The sequence below is a fragment of the Lagopus muta genome, chromosome 3, assembly GCF_023343835.1.
Source record: "Lagopus muta isolate bLagMut1 chromosome 3, bLagMut1 primary, whole genome shotgun sequence".
Lineage (NCBI taxonomy): Eukaryota > Metazoa > Chordata > Aves > Galliformes > Phasianidae > Lagopus > Lagopus muta.
The window spans coordinates 41,591,997-41,612,674 of NC_064435.1; the positions used below are offsets into that span (position 1 = coordinate 41,591,997).

General features: G+C 42.9%; 1 protein-coding gene across 28 annotated transcripts in view; it reads right to left on the minus strand.

The window, feature by feature from the left end:
- Positions 1-17,222: 17,222 nt before the first annotated feature.
- DTNA (dystrobrevin alpha) overlaps positions 17,223-20,678 on the minus strand; it is a 210,664-nt gene continuing 207,208 nt past the window's right edge. For 27 of the 28 annotated variants that reach the window (XM_048939440.1, XM_048939458.1, XM_048939434.1 and 24 more), the window contains one exon: positions 17,223-20,678. In XM_048939440.1, coding sequence (XP_048795397.1) covers positions 20,523-20,678 — 156 coding nt within the window. In that variant the 3' untranslated portion in view covers positions 17,223-20,522. The other variant, XM_048939446.1, reaches the window with a different exon arrangement.

The following is a 20,678-nucleotide window of genomic DNA, read 5'->3' on the forward strand; positions in this document are numbered from 1 at the left end:
CTGCTTATAAAAGATGGGAACTGGTGTACTAGCAACTCGTGTATCAGTACAGGTAAGATGATTTGAGTTAAAAAGTGATTGTATTTAAACAGATAGCAGAGTTCCTTGGTTAAAAAAAAAAAAAGATTGACTGTAAATGTAGTGCTGCTTATATGGGGTGTGACATATGCTTTTTTTTAATTTAACATTTATTTTAGTTATTAGATATGTTTAAGTGGGCATGATGGTGATGGGTTGATGGTTGCACTAGGTGATCATAGAGGTCTTTTCCAACCTTAATGATTCTATGATTCCATGGTTATCCTTGGAACAGGTTTGATTCTGTTTACAGGAGCAGGCAGAGGGAAATGTTGGTGTACCTGACAGACATATTACCAATCTGAGCTGAAACCTCCATCTCACTACATCCTTTGTAGATGAGTCGGCATCCCCAGCTTTTAGTGACAGCAGAAAATGAACACAGATCTTCAAACAAACTGAGAAGAATCGGCATGCTCCATGCCTGTGGAGTTTCAATAAGAACTAAGCTCCCAGAAATGAAAACCCAATTTGGCAAGTGTTGGTTAAGCTTACTTCAAAAATAATTAGATGTCCAACATCCTGATATTGAAGGAGACACCTAAATAACTTGAGAGTTTTGTTAAGATTTGGCATAGCCTCCAATCTCTGATGATGATAATAAGGAAAGTCAGATTATGATTGTCATCTCTTACAACCACCATACTGTTTTTAGTTATTTATTTGCAGGCAAGGAAATATAACTCTTCTGTGGTATTGCTTGTTGGGCTGGAGGTTCCAATGTGAGTATAGCTGCTGTGGAGACAGAATGTACATTGTAGCCTCAAACCAGGCAGGAAGAAAAAAAAATACTGTAGCAAATGTTTTTTTAGTTGTTGTGATGTGATGTGATGGTTCAGGCTTGTAATAAGGGACATCTTCTGTGCTGGAGAGGAGAATTGTCTGGGAGCAAAGGCAGGAGTGGCAGGGGTAGGAGGAAGGAAGAGGAGAACCACACAGCTATGTTTGTTACAAATCGTCCAGAAAGGGGCTGATTGTAAGGATTTAGTTAAACAAATAGTACTCACAACTCTCTGTGCCACAGATGCCCTGATACTAATGAGGCCCCCATAGAAAGATGCATAATAACAGTAGCTGTTGCTTTTTACTGCTTCGTGTGCTTTGTGAGAAGTAAACATTAAAAAAAACAACAAAAAAAAACTGAACGACACAACAAAATAAAACCTCTCAAATCGTCCTCCCCATCTGACCCTATTATGTTTTAAAAATCAGCTGTCCACAAAAGGAACCTTTCCTTCAGGGTCACGAGGTGTGAGCGTTGTAAGGAAGATAAGACTTGTCATGGCCTGAGATGCTGTGTCAGGGCCGAAGTAGGCTGTTTGTCCTTTACATATGCACACGTTTGTGTTCCTTCTGCCCTGCAGCTCCCTATGTGTTTAAAAGAGACAACGAACCAAGAGAGAAGTATAGGTCATGTATGTGTGTGTCATTGCCAGGCTGCTCGATGCACTTGAGGTTAGAGAGTGGGGCTGACACAATCCCCGAGAAAGGAACACCGCATACCATTTCAGGGGCTGGCTCAAAGCAGAGCAGCAAAGTCTGGGGTTTGGTAACCAAGGGATCCAGATTTCATTTCAGCTGGCCAGTGGTGGTTTCAGTGGTGGTAAAGTTTGCAGATATCGATAGCAAGGTCTCTGTATAGACTTCACTATCACCTACAGAGCAGTAACACTCCTGTGCAGTGGTACATCTCTTGGCTGATTTAAATCAGTCTTACAATCAGTCCTACCAAAGAATTCAAAGACCTTTTCAGTAATTGGAACTACTCCATGACGAATCTCAGCTTTTGGCATGGAAGGACTACGACGGTACAGATATGCTGAAAAGTTACTGAAAACATTCTGGAAAGGAATCTGTATTTTTCCATTATCCTAGTTCTTACATTTGAATTGAAAGGTCAAGGCTGAAGCAGGAACATTTCATTTAGTAACTTGGGAATGTTATCTAAGTTTGTTGAGCAGAAAGCAAACATTAAGACCAAGCGCCTAGTTAGCTGATCATTGTGGGCTGACCTATGATTGACATGTCAGACTGGAATTTCTGACATTTTTGACATTTCCATAAGGTTTGTAATTTCTAAAACATGTGTAGTAATTCTCTCACAAGTGCACATTTTTTAATTATGGTAGGAAAGTTGTAAATGCAATTAAAATTTTTGTACAGCACCATATAAAGCAGATCTAGTGTTTTCTCCTCTATCACTAATTGGTCTGCAGTACTACTTCCACTCTCTGTTGATAACTTTTGCCATTTTTGTTATGAGTTGCACTCTGTTCTGTTATTTATCATTATGACATGATATATGGTGCATCTAGACTTGGTTTCTCTCCCACACTTCCCACTGGAAAAGTTTAACAGCAGAGGAAGATCTACACAGAAAAGCGATCAGGAATATGAAGGATGTGGCAGCTTTGCTCGGTTTGTGATGCATAGATGTTTTCTACAGCCAGGAGAAAAGACAAGTGGGGGCATGTGACAGATACCTCTGTTACATCCTTTGTGGCACTGAGGAGGTCATTTGGGAGTGATTACTCTTTCTCAGAGCTAGAGAGATTGGGATAAAACACGCAGCCTCTGGGTGTCAGACTGAGAAAAAATGCAAGAACAAATGTGCTCTTTGCCCAAGAGGTATCTAAATTATGGATCTCACTGCCACAGAATGTTATGGATCCAAATGGCTTGAAAGGGTTAAAATTGTCAACGTAGATGAATGGAAGAAAAATCCTCAGGGGCTATTGAACACAAAAATGCCATTTCTGGTCCAGGCATTCCCTGCAGTTGCAGAAGGCTGATAACTGTATTAAGAGAACGTCACTATGTTGCTGTCTATTTTTATATTCTTCCCCAAATATATAGTATTTTTTATGGACAGGGAAAGGATCCTGGGCTAGCTGGACCTTGAATCTGATTCAGTGTATCTGTTCTTGTGATCTTAACAGTGACATTAACAGTCAGTAAGAGAAAGAAGTGGGGATGTTTTAATACTCAGGACTTTTAGACTTTGAAGCTTGTACTTTTACTTAGCTACTTCCCAGAGCTAAGTAAAAAGAACTCTAATCTTCCAGATTTCAAACCAAGATTATGATTTCTGAGTGATTTGGGTTTCCCAAACGGGACTATTGTGTGTATTAAACCAGCATTATGATAACCCAAAGGAGTCCAAAAGAGATGGCAGATAAACATATTCATAGCTGTTTTGTGACAATCTTGAAATACAACTGATGTTACCATTCTGATTTGCAGATAAGCCTCTGACAGCGTTATAAAACAGTGCTTCTTTCTTTACACATTTTTCTTCAAAGGTACTTGAAGGTAAGGAGCTTCCTTGATAGTTTTTACAAATTGTCCAGAACCTCCCTCTGCTAAGTGTCCTGTTTGTGTTTATGTATTATCAAATGTAACTTCACATGAGTCAAATTAAAACATGCTAATTAAAAGATTAGGAATGTCATTTGCTTTACAGCAGTTCTGAATCCAGCGAAGAATCACTGAATGATATTGTTGCAGTAAACTGCAATATGGGACTGTATGTAGCGTTATTTTTCCCTCCTCTTTCATTTGAAGCCCTGATTAATAAATCATATTCACAGTGGTCAGAAGGGAGAAAGGAAAAAGGAGATTATTGCTAGAAATTATCAGGCTGGATGGGAAGCAGAACTAACTGCCTCTTTGATTATCTCCCCTGGCCACGATGAGATATGGTCTACAGCTCATGGTTCGTTCCTCATAACCAGTGAGGCAGAATGCAGTGTAATGAAAATCGATCTATAGAACATACGCGATTAGAGAAATATGAGAAAAGGAATTACTGCTGAAGAAAGTGAAAATTAAGAGGGTATATTGGCACCAGCAGACAGACAGACAGACAGATAGGCATTGTTTTTCCCTCTGGAAAAGGAGATGGGGTAATTACAGGACAAATTCACCAAGCAGAGTTCATTACTAGGCCTACATCTGAATCTCACCCAGTTCAACTGTAGAAATAGAAAAACAAATGTGCCTCCCTCCCCCAAATACACACACATATTTATGAGTGTTCTTTCATTAATGATCAGGAGGCAGAATTTTTGGAAAAGTAAAGAATGGCTTCCCTGCTAAAGAATACTCTGTTGCAGCGAAATATGCCTTCAAGTCTTCGCTGTTTCTTCAACTTGTCTGTTAGGCTAAGGCAAATTATTTCTTCCACATCTTTTGTTTGTAAAATATGGGTAAAATACACCAGAGTTCTGAGAGTACAGTGGAATTCTGTGAGAATTAGTGTAACACAGAGAGTGTTTTGACTTCCTTGAGCAACAGGTTTATGACATCTAAAAATATGTTGGGGAAATAAATGCATTCCTTCTTATCTGAAATATGGATCTACTATGTGGTCACTCGTACGTTCTTAGCAAAGCAGTACAACCGATCTTTCCATCCATGCAGGCTCTCTCTTATGGTAGGTACAGAAGAAAAATAACTTCTGTTGTTGAGAAGAGCAATGAGAAAACATGGAGGAAACCAGGATAAGCAAACACTGAAGGCTACAGCTCTACAGCACTCGAAAGCATGCACAAGCTGAAATGGGTTCATGCAAAACATTTATAGGCAAATTTAAAAAAGGAAATCTTAAACAATTGAGTCTATTTGTAGAGAAATCATGGAGAGAAAAGAACTGTTAACTGAAATACATTTTTCGTTGCCAATATCTCAATAATTCCCATGCAGTAGTTTGCCAGGAAATGCTGAAAGCATTCGTTGTTCCCTTTGAGTCTGTTATGCCATCTCCAGGGACTTCCCCTTTCCACAGTGCCCCTCTCTCTGCACCTCAATGCGCTTACAGATTTTTGCTACAGCTGCCTCTTGTGAGTGTCTTTATCTGCCAGACGGCAGCAGCACGAGCACCATTAGTCCCAGCTCCAGGATCAGCTCTCATTGCTGCAGTGGCCTGCTGGTCCTGTGCGGGTCTGCGAGGCCTGAGGCATGCCTCACGTGGAGGTTGGGGTTGGAAAGGAGGGCTGCCGAGGAGGAGAGGCGTAGGGGGCACACAGCAATGGGGAAGGTAACACCATCTCCAGCCCTTTCTGAGATCTGCAGGCACTTTCTTGTTTTCCTTTTTTTGTACACAAGGTCAGAAGATTTCACGTTCTCCTATCACCAAAATGATCCCCTAACAGCAGAAAAGCAGTGCACTTCCTTTGATAGAGCGTGTGAACCGAATTTCCAGGATGAAAGTACTTCATCTAGTAGTACAGCTCCTATAGAGGGCAGTTACTGCTTTGTGCCAGAGTGAATTTGGTCCAAAGATCTCCGACTTGGGCTGAGCCTTTCCTTTGTTGTCATGCTCCTGTCCAACAAAAATCAATCAGCAGCCAAGGGATTGAAGGGCAGCTTCAGCCCTTCGCTTTCATGCTCTCTGAAGGGGAGAAATGTCTGTCAACCACAGAGATGGGGCCCATCAGTAGCAGAGGACAGCCAAGCACACGGTCTCAGGCTTACGGTTTTTGGCAGTGAGATGTAATATGATATATAATTTGGTGAGAAAGAGTACAGAGCTAAAAATGCTGCAGTGGAAGTGATGCTTTCTAAGTGACCTCCACTCCTGCAGGCATAAAATTGTGCATTTTCCACCCCTAGACGTTGCAGGAGCATCCAAAGGAATATTTTCTGAATAAAAGCACAGATTTGCATTAATCTAACACATGGCTGAACACAGCTAAAGAAACCTGGATGACTTACACCATCTCCATGTTCTTGAAGTGGCAGATGCTTGTTGATTCACATTTCACATGCCACATGCCTTAAGCTAACCTCTGTGGAAGTCAGTGGGGGACCTTCCACACATTCAGTCAGCCATGAGCCAGGACTGGAGAAACTCTGGAGTGAGACTACCTCTGAAACACACTGATACGTGGCAGGTTGTGTGTTCCTTGTAGAAACAGTAATGGCTGACAATATGCCAGGGTATTAATATCCTATATTATTTACAGACTCGCTTGCAGGGCCAAGTTAAACACTCAGCAACTGAGTCACCTCAATTTGAACTCTCTCTCTTGCCTTGAAACTGTTCTCATGGTATCTACTGCACTGCTGTGTTTATTCAGTTTGCTGCGTGCTTCAGATTAACCTACAGTTCTGTCTTTTTCACAGTTAACGCAGCATCATTGACAAATGTGGGCTTCCACGCCCAGCATTACTCATCGCAGAAGAATGACTAGAAGGGAGCACAGAGGCCAAAAGAAGAAGTGCCAGGCCTATTTTCTGATTTGTTTTTATTCAAAGTGTTTCCATAGATTCTCTTTCACTTGCAAAACTATCGTTGTCTGAGAATTTTGCATGAACTAAAAATAAAAGCGGCAGAATCATCTCTAATTTCTAAAGAAAAGATGCTCGAGGTAAGCACAAAGCCATGCTCCAGGTGCAGTGGTACGCTCAGCTTCACCACCAGTGGGATGCGGAGGGCAGATGGGGACAACTGTGACTTTCTTGACAAAGCCCCCCAAATCCATGTTGCGATCATACCCCAGTTTTCATTCAAGTTTGGATTCCTGCTGTATCTTGCAAGAATGCGAGGGGGGATTTTCTGTTTCACCCACCAATCCTGATCTGAACATTTTCCCTGAAAATCTCTGCTGGACTTCAATGGCTGCATTTATGTTACAGAAACCGGAAGCACTTTTGAACCTTTGGAGGTTAGAATTTTTTGGAGCCCAGCTGTACTGTGACTCCTGTCCAATCTGAGTGCAGGAAACAGAAGTGTTTCCTCTCTCCCATCATAGCAGTGGTGGAACCAAGCACGTGCTTGCTTCAGAAGGTTTTCCATCCTCTACAGTTTCTAATCTGGACAAGTAGATTTTACCCATGCAAAAAACCAATTGTTAATCCAGCTTTAGAAATTTTGATGTCTCTTCTATTTGGGGCTTTAACCTAATCTTGGCTTAGATCTGAAGAGATGAAAGTGCAGACGCAGGCATAGAAAATCTAAAAAAAAAAAAAGTAGAACAGTGCAGACAGTGGTCACAGTGTAATGTGCAAAAATCATGCAAGTTTTAGGGTTGAGAACCATGTTTGAGCATCATGATATAAAGACTAAAGTTCAGGACAGTTGGCAGTTACACAGGTACCAAGAAACCAAAAGAGAGAAGGAGGAAAGAGATGACAGACCTCTTAAATACTACACTGTGTTGTTTATAATTGAATTAGACTGTAGGAAGAGAAAAAGTGAAATTCTCCATCTTGCCAAGGGGCAGTTGGTGTATGTGGAACTTCACTGATATACCCATACAGCCCAGGAAATCAGCATCACATGCAGGAATAGCACAGATACGTACCTGGGATACTGAAATGGTTTTAACTTGCTTGATGCATCTTTTCATGCTCTGAGGATATTACTGTGGGTCAGCAGCACTCCATCACAGTCTACTGGTATGTCTGAGATCCTGGGCATGGCTCCTGGATGGTGAGACCCCAAGACCCCAACAGCCAGCAGCAGAAACTGCAGCTGCAGCTGGGGGCAAAGCCTCACCTTGCTCAAGCTGGGACGAAACTTACCTGGCAATGCTTTGACCAGAATGTTTCCTCAAGACTTTGTTTAGAATGCACAAGAACATATATTCTACCTTCAGTGTAGTACACAACTGGGGCAGAAAAGTAAATGTTTAGCTTCAAAGACTTTTCTCTCCTTACCTCTCTCCATCATCTCTGTTTGTCTGTCACCAAGTGGAAGAAATATGCCTTTGTACTGTATGTCATGGATATATTTTTCCTTACTATATATATTCTGATATGGTACATGAAAAAAAAAGAAGCATTCCAAAAACATCACACTATTACAAAAAATACAGAAAAAAGATAATTACACTAACAAGATCTTTCAAAAGAAGATATAATTCATCTGTCAACATCATGTGCCAAAAATTCCATATTTTTACCAAAAAATTTACACCTCCTACGAGCTCAGAATTTTTCCGGACCCAGAAATGAGCAATGAAGCCATCCACCTGCCACAGAAAACTGATTTCTGCATCAGACAACAGCTAGAGCTGCATATTAAAGCCTGATACAATAACCTGAACAAAATATGAAACGTGTCAAAATGAGAAGCTGAGGTTCAGTGTAATACCTTCTCTGAAAAGCAGAGCTGAGTATCTTGAATTAATGAAAGTTTCTCATTCCTACTTCTTCAGCTACTTCTTCCGCCCCTACTTCAACCAGAGCTAATGCTGCTGGTTCACCTCTGCAGAGAACACAGTGCACTGTGTTTGAACTGCAAGTGATCACTGCTTAAAAAAAAAAGATCTCAAAGATAGAAGGAAGGAGGAGCAGCCAGGTCTCCCAAAGGCACCTCTCATAAAAGGAAAGCTGAGGACGCTGGGAGAAGGTCTCTTAAAAAAAATTAACCCTTGCCAAACTTCCTTCTCACTGCCTTTTGTCTCTGCAGGAAAGGACCTGAAAGTTAATGGCTGCCCAGCAGTGAGGAAAGTTGTGCTCTGCTCCGTTTGTCTGCTTTCAGCCCCATTTACACTGGCTCACACTGGAAAGAGGGGAAGGGAGCATGGTTTATTCTGCTAATTTTCCTCCCTTGGGTGGTAATGATTTCTCAGAGCTAATATGCCCTGACAGATGCAGTCACACTGGTGCCCGCACTCTGCATCTGTGTTGGCCAATTGGGGTCATGGCTGGGAAAACCGATCTCCTAATCATCATATCTGATAGATGTCGCCTACTGTAAATCCACAGTTGTTGGAGGTGTCGGTATTGACCGCGGCTGTTCCCATTTACACTGGAGACAGGCTTTCTATGGGACTCATTCAGCCAGACACCAGGGCAGATGAGACAGCACAGCTATTTAACCATTAACTTCTATGTATGTGTGTATATATTATGGCATTTGATGATTTTGGCAGGGAGGTAATTGGCAGAAACCAAGGCTCTGCAGGGCACGATGCCCACACAGCACTGCATGTCACACCTCCTGCAGGACTTTGAACTGGGTGAACAGCAGCAGCCCTGGGTGGGGTTTGCCTTTCCATGCTTTTAGCAGGCACTGGGTTCCAATCACTCGGAGTGGATAACAAGCAGTAAAAAGACAGCATTTTCCAACAGCCCAGTTATTCTCTGCAAGTGAAATCAGTCTTCACAAATTATGCTGATTTTAACACATACGTGCTACTCATGTCTTTAATAACCATCCAGAGCACTGCTACGTGCAGGTCAGTAGCTAGAAAAATCCTTCTTGCCTTATTTCATCCCACGGACAGTTTGATAGCTGGCTGTTCAGAGCTGAGTGCCTTTGCTGCCAATGGCAGCATGGTGCAGCTGCTCTGCTCTCAGGGCTGAGGGCACAGGGCAGGGTCAGGAGCTACCCACGAGCTGCAGAGGCAGAAGAGATGTCCTGCATGCAACAGGGCTGCAGCTGGTAACAGTGAAGAGATCCACGGGGAAGGAGGAATTAGCAGAGTGTGGGGATAAGGTTGATCATTGCAATGGACAGTGTGGAATGTTATGTGGCATGAGCAGATTTTATATACAAATCAAAGTAGTATCTGGTGTCAGTAGGAATAGATCAGAGTTTAGGTAAGAGCTGTAGCAAGGTCAAGCTGTTAACAAGGTAGCAGGGCTCAAAGGCTCAGCCTGGGCTGAGGGGTGTGCTACATGGTCTGTCCTCTTAGCCGTGTGAAAATGGTGGAACTGTGCCTGAGAACGCAGAGCCAGAAAGACCACATTTATGTTACTGAAGCAAATTAAGCTAGAAAGTGTTTTCCCCTACAAACAGGCCCCAAGAGATTGATCTAATTAATTAGCTTTCAGTTGCACAACCCCGACCCTCTGCTTCCAAGTCACCCAGCAGGGCGGCTGAGCACAGGGGCCAAAATAAACAGCGCTGTGCTGGGAGAGCGGGGCTGGGGCTGTGCCGAGTGCCCCTCCTGGGAGCACTAAGGATGGGGTGCAGGTGGCAGCGGGCTCCCTAGGGAGAGCTTAGGGGAATGAGACCTGAGAGCTGACAGAAGGGCAGCTGGCGCAGCAAGGTGTAGCACTGTGCTCTCTCTCCATAAAGAGCGCTGTTCAAATCATAGATCTCTACTGTGATTCTGCAACACAGAAATCAGTGCATAGAATAGTATAAGCTGTAGGCTGGCTGAGAAAACGACGAACCTTTGAAATGGTCAAAGTGAGCAGCTGCCTTGTGTTATGGCAGCTTTGCCTGCATTACCCCTCATTCTGAGGAAACAGGGTCCGATGTGGTAACAAAAGAATGGTGGGAGCAGGGCAGCCACGCTATTGTTACCGACAGCACACTGGAAGTGTATCTTGGAAGACTGTGTAAGGGCCTGAAACATGAGGGGCAGTTTGGATATGTTCTGTTTGATGTGAGATCTGAAGGGGAAAATGTGGCTCTCCTGCTCACCTTACCTAGAGAGCTCCACTCTGCAGAACCAAAGGCAGAGGTCTCGCAGCAGGGCTGGGGCCTGCCAGGCAGAATCATGATGCCATGCTGTAACATAGGAAACTCCACTTATTTACACATATTGCTGAGAAATTTTGATAGAGACTTCACCATTTTTGTCTCTTTCTTTGACTAAGCTGAGATGAGAGCAGTTCTATCTGTGGTGCTTGGAGGTCTTACTCAAGAAATGAACAAGAAATTTCCTTCATATTGCCCTTCCATCCCATTAAACAAGCTTTTCTTTTTACTAATTACAAAAAAGCTCTCTGAAAAGAAATATTTCTGTCTTACAACCGCTTTTCATTTGAATAAATGTTCAGTCTATAAAACGAAAAAAAATCCATAAATTTTGGTGCTAGAAGATACAACTTGGAAAAGCAGAGTAATTAAATCTTGTATTCAAATAGGTCTCAATGGTTACCTACGAGAAGTATCTCAAAGTGGTGTTGTGGTTCTTTGTGACCATCCATTCTGGTGCATTGTCAAAGGCTCAAATGGAAGTTTCTGAAAAAGAAAAGCACTCTGTGATTTTTCCTTTGCCCTCAGAGCAGCAGTGAAGGTGGACCTGCTTCCCTCTGTTCCTGCAGGTGTGAGCCTCAGCTGTCACAAGTGCCAGTGAGTGCTGTGTACCCTATAAAATGCTAATTCATCACTGCACTACAGAAGGCACTTGTGAGAAGAAACAAGCATACAAAGGGCTTTTTTACATTTGCACCTCTGCTCTTTTGTACCACTGCTGTGCCACAAGCGACTCCAAGCCTGCACAAGTTGATATTCTCATGGCTGCAGCCAGCCCTAGGAATTTACAGGCTAGCTAAAGCTCTTCCCTAATTGCTTGGCCTTGAAGCTCTTGTGAAGCTGTAATTTTTCCAGCTTCCAGACATCAGCATTTTCAAGGCTAGACAAGAGATAAATGTCTCAGGCAGAAAACAAAGACACTCTTGAGGGAGAAACACTTCAAAGCCATCAAAGTCAAGGCCTTTGCTGCATCACATAAATATCAAAAAGCATAGGGAAAAACAATTCATCTTTTCTTTTCTAGAGGTCGCAGTTCACGTTGGTGAGCCTCACTGAGCTTTGATGTTAAGCTAAATGCCACCTTCTTGAGAAGGATTTGTCCCACGTGAGGGGGGAAATGAAAGAGTCCCCTTCAAGAGTCAGGTGGTGAGCTGGGAGGAAGAAGTTCCCTCTCCAACCTTCAGGGAATGCCCTGAAGTTTTAGTCCTGGTTATAGCTATCGACACAGCCCAGCACCATGGGACAGAGAAGGAAGGGGAAGCGGCCACACTGGGGCTGGTTACTGTCCCCCAAGAGGGAAGGAACTGCTCCTGCCCAGCTGTGTCCCACCAGTTCTGGTGACCAAGATGAAATGCAAGATGTGTACACTGACCACAGCCTGGAGAAGGACAAGAGGGATGGATTCTGCTCAGAGATGTTGGAAAATGAACAAATATTAAATTAGGAGCATGAAGGAGAAGAGGAAATACAGCCATGGCAGCGAGGATACTTTTTGGCCACAGGCTGAAAGTTAACAGAAGGGCTTTATATAAGACTGTCTGCCCAAGGATGTTTTCAATATCCTTTATGCATGAATTCACAGGTGCCCATGAAAACTCAGGGAAATGCTTCAAAATATTTCCAAAGAGATTTTTATTCTTTCCCAGTCTCCCTTACCACCACACCTTAGCTCCCCTGTAGGAAGACAGAGCAAATTAAGGGACCAAGATTTGCCCCTGGGTTGTACAGTGGCTGAGGTTGCGCAGTGAAAAGAGATGATGGCTGAAAAACTGTGCAGCGTGCCAGGTACTTGGCTCACATTGTGCTAGGATTATTGTCTCTACATGCAGTGAAAGGAGCTGTTCAAAATCCCAGCCTCACATCACGCCAAAAATCTGTGCATGTCAGGTTTTTTGTTTGTCATGGAGAATGTGGCACTGCTTTTCCATTCCTATTATTCCTTTCTGTGGGAATGCCCTTATCTACAATAAATAAACCCCAGCAGTTTGAGTGTGCTTTATGGAATATTTATTTTTTTCTTGAATTCTTCTGATTTTACAACTTCACTACTTAATTTCTGATCTGCTAGCAGAAAAAGCCAGGAGACAGCGGTCGGTGGGAACACAACTGGCTGTTTTAGGAGGCAGATGTGCCAATAACTATGTTAAGATGTGCACACATGTTCATGTCTCCCTGTATTTTCTGCAGTTATTTGATGGGTTTTCCATGTTCTCCACCTTCCATGGTTGCAGGTTTGTACTTCTTTAAACAAAAAAACAACAAAAGCAACTATGATTTCTACAGTTTCAGGTCTGCAGAATGTTGCTTTTTAGATTGTTCAGAAGTGAAAAGCTGAAACTTTCTCCACATTCTACCAACCAGCAAACTATCACAGTAGCCTTGGTCTGTGCTTCCAAATTCTGTATTTTAGATCAGTGGTACCAGATCAGCCCAATGCTCCTCTGTGAGGACTGGACTTGTATTGATTATTTTTTTGCAAGTGTTACTATGTCACAGGTAAACAAGAAATAATAATGAATAAACAAATTAACTATGTAAGTGAGGTTAATTTCAACTAGATAGAAAGTTTAACCCCTGTAAACAGGCACACCTATTAATAAAAAGACTTTTATCTTCAGTAGATCGTTGTGTTCATTTCCAAACAAGTAGGTTCTTCCTCTGATTTGCCCTTCCTTAGTTTAAACGTATTTGTGTTCTTGTAGCTGCAAAAATTTTGCAGACAAAGAAAGAAAGTTGTAAGTATTGAGAGATTACCTCTTGTGTGATATGTTGCTACCTAGCTACAGATCTTCAGGGGTTGTAGGTGCTGTGAGATTCCAGACCTTGTGTGACTGTGTGACTTCAGGCAGAAAATACGAAAGAAATGGGATTGGTGGGAGCAAGGTATCCCCAGCATTCACACTGTGACCTCACTTCTGAGCAGTGCCAACTTGTTGGTGAAAATGAGTGCTTCCAGAACAGCAATGTTACAGCTTCACAGCGGAGAGAATTCACACTTTCAATCAATGTTGGATTTTGTAGAATACTTGAGACCTCTTTCAGGACTGCACTGTATGAAGAAGACTTATATTCACACATGCAGAATCATTCACTCACAGAATGGTCCAGGTTGGAAGGACCTCAAGGATCATGAATTTCCAACCCCCCCACCACATGCAGGGCCACCAACCTCCCCATGTAATACCAGACCAGGCTGCCCAGGGCCCCATCCAACCTGGCCTTGAACACCTCCAGGGACGGGGCATCCACAACCTCTCTGGGCAGCCTGTGCCAGCACCTCACCACTCTCATAGTAAAGAACTTCCCCCTGACATCCAACCTAAATCTTCCTTCCTTATTTAAATGCCCATCTACTCTACTAAAAGCACTTCATAGGCCTGCATTTTCTGTGCCAACATAACCGAAAACAGAATATGGTTACAATAATGTACAGTCCTTTTAAAATGATTGTGCTCTCTAGCATTGCTCTTGTTAATAATTTCCAAATGGAATTTGCATAACAATCTTTCTTTTCAAACTGCTGGTCCAAGAAACCAGGCTGCAACACTGCCACTGAAGCTTTGTTCTGCAAGTATGCTGGAACAGTAATTTAGTTGTCAGCTTTAGGTTGCATGAACACAATTAGCTTTATGCAGCCAGAGACAAGTCCGCATGCCTCTGTGAGGAATCAGATGAGGAGAAGCACTGGGTCTGGCTGAACTTGCTAGAATTCATCCCAGAAATTTTAGAGCAAGCTTAAGTATCTCTGTAGATATAGGATATACAGGTTTCCTCAGTTTCAGCTACGTACCACTAAATGGTGGTAAAATACATCCCTGTTTTCATTATACTATGCCCTGTGGTCAAATGAGGCTGAGAGGCGAGCACGTATGGCTGATAACTGCTGTCTATTGAGATCTTAAAATTAAATTGGCCTGAAGCTCCCCATCAGTTGTACCATATGATCACATATATATTTAATTTTAATTAATATTTCCTTCAAATTTTTCTCTTCATCCCACCTCCAGAGGCAGTTGGTGTGGTGGGGTTCTGACATCTCCCACAGCTGCTGCTCGCTCCAAAGATACAAAGCCAAGGCCAGAGGGTTTGGTGGTTGCCAAGTGGTAGAACCAGGTCCCTCACACCACTGGGTCTCACAAGTCACACAGTGTCGTCAAGTGCCATGAAAGCAGAGACGGCACCTTGCTGGAGCTGTGCAATTGCCTTGGGAGCTTGGTGTGAGGGCACGTCCAGCACAGCTCTCCTCTGCCCCGTGGGGAAGGCTGCTTGCACACCTTCCTTTGCAGTGGAAATGAGAGCAACCCAACGTATGCAAACAGGGCAGGAGAGCTGCTCTGTGACTCATGCATTCTGAAGTGCCGCTTCTTGTTCAGCACTGCAAGAACAGACGCACAGTGCACACGTGCCAGCCGTCACACACAGCCAGGTGTGCAACACTGGCTGAAGCGAGCCAGGGAAATGCTGCTGCAGGGGATCTGTGCTCCTGCACCATCACCAGACAATGAACACCCACATCAGTACAACAAAGTGAACACAGCAAACCAAAGCTGAGTCCTCTTCCCTTTAAAACAACTTGGTTATTTCTGCAGCTTATGACTCCTAGAAACAAGCCCCAGAATGTTAAACATGGATACTTAGGCAACAGCAGCTGACAAAGATGCTTGGTGAAATCCTTGCCTTCCTGATTTTTTTTTAATTAATGCATTGGCTTAAGTTACACCGGCTGAGTTCAGAGGTGAGACATAATTTTTTCACGTCTGTCTAGGAAGGCTTTATGGCATAGTCCTTCTGAATGAAATGAATTTATTTTATTCTCAGTACCATGGCTGGAGAAAAAAAGAAAAAACAAAAAAAGAGGGCTGACAGGACTGGGTGAGTGTTTTGGAACAACCACACTGTGCTTGCCATTCTTCTCCAGTTTCACTCCCTTCACGTGGGAAGGTGGACACCCAGCTGAACAGAGGAGTCTGATTTTTCAGTCTGCAGCCTTGCAGGGCTGTGACGGCCATTTTCCTAAGCTGACCCAACAGTCAGCCAAAGGCTTGGGGGAGGTACAGGCAGAAGGCTAAGCAATGCATGCCTTACACCCCCAGGCTGGAAACCACATATGTGTTTTTTTAAGCAGCTGATGCACCAAGAGGGCCCCAACCCAAACCACACAGCGATAAGAAAGCTGCTCAAAACACATACTCATGGAGCACTACTCTCCTTGTAGACCAGGCAGGTTACACACAGGACCAGGCAGTTAGAGGCAAGAGAGCGGGAGTGGTAGTGAGAGGCCTTCCCAGCTGGCAATTAGCATAACGAGCGGCAGGCTTAGCACATCTGCCATCTGCCCACCGCTAAGTGTCTTGTAAAAAAACTCAATCACGAGGAAACCAATTTGCTGGTGGTAAATCGTGTTGTATGAAAACAGTAAGCCACACTCCATAAGGTTACATGCCAACGGCAGAATACATCATGGCCTCCTCTGATTCCTTCCAAGGCGTGTAACAGCAGCTACTCTAACACATAGCCCGTTCTTTTAGTCTTTAGCAGTAATGACCTTATCTCAAAGCCTGCACAATGGACCTGCAGAACTCCTTCTACTTCCCTTCCCTTCTATGCTAGCTCCATTTCTCAAAATCAGTTGGAAAAGATGTGAGATTTCTACTCCCTCCCTCACTGAACCCATTTCTGTGATAGGCTTAACCTCTTATTCCTCTTACAGAATACCAAAGGCTTCACCCCGCATGAAGGACTGTTTATGAGGCAACTGCTGAGCTACAGGCCTTGGAGACATGCTATGGAAGAGCATCCATCAATTCCCAAGCTGCCGAATGAAACTCCCAGATGCTCTTAAGAGACTTCCAGATGCTTTCAGTCATCTAACTTAGAAATGATGCAGACAAGGTTACACCTTCCCTGACATAAAGACAACTATTCTTATTCTTTTCTTATTCTACTCTACTCTCGTTCTATTCTACTCTTACTCTCTTATTCATTTCTTTTAGCAAATGAAACCAATTTATTCCTTCCTATATAAGTCTATTTTTCTCATGGGGAACAGAAAGTAGAGTAACCAAGAGGCACCAGGAAAACAGCCCGTACCTATAAATTAGTTTCCAGTGGCTCCTCTGTTCCCCACAGGCCATAGGCTGACTGTGGGTTAGGAAGAAATGCAGCAAACTGAGATTAAGCATGGATAAAACAGAGTTATCCTTGTGAGCCAACAATATGTCATCATATATTAAAATCCTGAGAATATGAATTTGGTCTGGGATTGTGGAGGCAAAGTTCAGACTATCTGGCAAATAGTTTAATATGTAAAATGATCACCTTTATTGAAGAACACCACCGTGCAGACAGGGGAATTAGGGCAAATAAACCTCACGGATTTATAGGCTACCACAGCAGGCAGCTGGGAAGGAGGAGACTGGGTTTTATCCACTTCCCAGATATCGGGACATTTCTCTCCATGATAAGAATTACAGGATATTTTTGATACACTGATAACACTTTTGTTCTAAAGGAGCCCACTCTGGTGTAATTAACTAGACAGTTAGAAAGGGCTGCTTGCAGCACCACAGGGGAACTATAGAAAACACCTGTCCTTGGGCTCCATGGGCTTTTGAAACCAAAACAAGCCACAAACATGATGCTCCATATATTACTTTTAAAAATCTTTTTAATGAAGAAATAATTCCATTCCAAAATATAGACACACAATTAAATAGTTTAATCACTTCAAAATATAACATGTCCCCAGTAGGTTCCAACACACACACACAAAACAATACTTAACAGCAATACAAAAAACCCATACAATAGCAGTTCTGTTACAATACCAATGAATATTGTGACATCTTTAGTGTCTCTGTATCTGTCTCAAGTGGTGTCAAGTACAGTAGTTTTAAAAATGTCTTGCAGTTAGTAGCCTCAAGATGTAACTCTTCATACATTTGTTTTTGGTTCAAAGGTAAAAATGCCCTTTGCCTTCAGGACACAGTGGAGTGCTTGTTGTTCACAGCTCCGTCTGCTGAATTGAACCAACGTGATTACAGCAACCCGAGGTTGCAATATTTACAAAATCTATCTACAGTAATTGCCAAGAACCAATAAAGATGGGAGAAGATGACCGAAAGTAAAGGCAGACACACATGATAAATCATGATGCAACAATTTGGCTCATGCATATAAGAAAATACATATTATATCACAACAAAGGCCACACACCTTTTTATGCAGTTTAGTTAACATTACTACTTACAGACAACCCATTCACCACCTTCGCTTTGGACATTCGAGGACCCTATACATCTTCACATCCCTGTCTCCTGAATCCAAACCACTGGTTCCCTCCAGTGACAGTAAAACCACCCAGAGTTTTGACTGCTGTGGTGGGCCATTGGGAGCTAAGAAGAGGCCCCCGCCGAGGACCTCTTCTGTAACTCTGTTTGCTTTAATGACCGCAAACCACAATCAAAATAATATTCAACAAGCAGACAAAGACCAGCTGGGTGAATATGTAGCCAGCTTGACAGTTGGGAAATGCTTAAAATAGATATTTGGAGAGCTGAGTGAAGGGTGCTTCATCTCGGGGCTCCGGGGAGGCAGGGACCTAGAGCTCTGCTGGGGATGGCCCTGCTGACACCAGTCTGACAGAGAGGCATGCGATCCGCCAGCTTCCCTCATTGCTCCTAGTCTGGAAGCTCTCGCAATAGAGTTATTCTATTGTGTCTATTTTAAGCATAGTGATAATGATCACACAGACATGAAGATGATGGGAGGGAGCTACTACTCTGGGTACAGTTAAACATGACATGGGTTGAATTAGTCAGCCATCGCACGTAGCTGTGTTCCAACTTGTTTGTTCTGTCTCTGTTCAGGAAATGTTCGACTGGAATCCTGAGCTGACAGCAACATCTACAGTTTCTCTGGAGTAGCTCTAAATGTGGAGTGCTAGGCACTAGTGGAGGCTCACCCATTCCTGAGAGGAGGCTGGAGGAGGGGCATCAGAATATGGGGCCAGCCTTGCCAGGCTGGTACATATCCCAGGGAAAGGACCTGTGGCTGCAGAAGTGAAAAGTTTACATGAGGGTATCTGGATACCTCAGAACCTGTTTGGATGTCTGAGACCAAGCCCAGATACGCAAGGAGGTATGGATAAAAGATCTGCATAAGCAATAATGTGATATGAAAGTGAAAAATGGCAGCAGCTCTTTCATACAGATACTCATCCCCTAACACACTGTGCCCAGGGAAACAGCCATAAGCCTGGAGAGTGCATGCAAGCATCAAGTGAACAGAGTTGAGCCACACAGCAATCTCAAGTAAATACGGCAGCGCACATCCACGTAACCACAAAAGAGAGGACAGACAAACCATGTTCACCTGCTCCACATCAGTAACTGACCACCTGCTGTAGGCAAACTGTGCTGGTGTGAAATACCTGTATGAAACGCTACTGATATCAGGGCTGCTGGACGGCATCACTTCGGAAGCAGCAGTGTCGTATCGGTGCAGTAAAATTACATCTGCCCAGAGGTCGCCCCAGGCTAACGCACTGCGCTTCTCTACTGGGCTGTGCATCCAATGCACTGCCTTGTGTTGACACGGCCGTCCTGCTTCTGGTCTAGCTGTCCATGGGCTGGCTCCAGAGACGTGGCTCTAGAACTAGCCATGGTATGTGATCTGCCATACAGCTGTAAGCTTTATTTCCAAGCAATACGCTGTGTGGGGGACATTCCAGCTATTTTGCATCCATCCCTGCTCAGAATTGTCCCTCGGTTTGCAGTAACAGTGAGCAAACAGTTCTTAGCTAGCAGTCTCACTTCCTAATCCCAAACAGCAGGATATGTCCCCTTTCTCCTGAAATACCTTTACACTTGAGTTACAAAAATGCACAAAGCTCCAATTCTGTAACTGTATGCCCGTCCTTTCGAGAAAACCCACCGCTTCTCTTGTGCTTTTCACTGATAGCTAATTCTCCATCCAGCTCTGAAAGAGTCTCACCACACATTTCCAAGAGTGCATGCAGAACATCTGGTGGCTGGCTAAGGCAATACACATTCGGAAATCAAAAGAGAACAGTTGCAAGCGCACTTTAAGCCTGTACATTTAAAGCTGAAGGCCTCAAAAATAACGTAATGGAGTGGGTGAGACGGAGGGGCAGAGGAATGGAAAGAGACGATTTGTTGAACACATGCTTACTAAAGCTAAAACATCAATGAAACAATACCGTGGAAGATTATACATAACATCAGTCAGTTCAGGGATCTTATGGCACCTGTGGTTTATAAACAGCTTTAGTAACGAGTATTTCAAAACATAGTTCACAGTTTTAAGAAGATCTGTGCTGATTTAAAAACTAGATTCTATATCATTTGAATGTCACCTTTTGTATATGATATCTATTTGGAAAAAAAATATTTACACTAACTTCTATGGCTGATTTGTTAGATTATTCTGAAAGAAACATTCCTAAGTTACACATTAGCCCTAAATTAGAGATTTTTTAAATTGTTATTATTAATTATATTATTATTATTGTTTTAGTACATTTTGTATAAGTCTCAATTTAAAGACTCGCAAACAAATCGCAAATATAAATCCGGTACTTTGATTTTTGGGCTACTAGATATATACACTCAGGAGTATAATCATTCAGTGTTAATGCGTAATCGCTTTTTATTTCTTCTGTGGAAAAAAATGTACAGTGTATAGTAAACCAATCTACTAAAATCTCAAAGTATTCAGAAATCAAATTTCTATCTATAAACAGTACTGTCATTGTAAACTGAACAGGTTCAATATCATGTGCAAAGGGTTTATGTGAGTTATTAATACTGCCATCCTTTGTAACAGCAGTATGCACTTCAGTCTGTATTCTTCACTGGTAATGAGCCATGTTACAGAAGATGTAGCTAATATAAGTTAGCTTTAAACGAAAGTCTTTTGTCAAAACACACATCTACAAACTACAACTCTTAGAACAAAAGTACTGTGCTACAGTCCTCAGAACTTAGTTATGTGATTTTTTTGTCAAGAGACGCTGCACCTCTTGGTTCCATTCTTCTGTGAAGTTTGCAGCTAAGCTTTCCTCATCATCTGTCCGAAAGCAGCTCTCCTCATCATCAGTTCTTACATAGCTCTCGTTGTCTGTCTGGCTGCAGCTTGC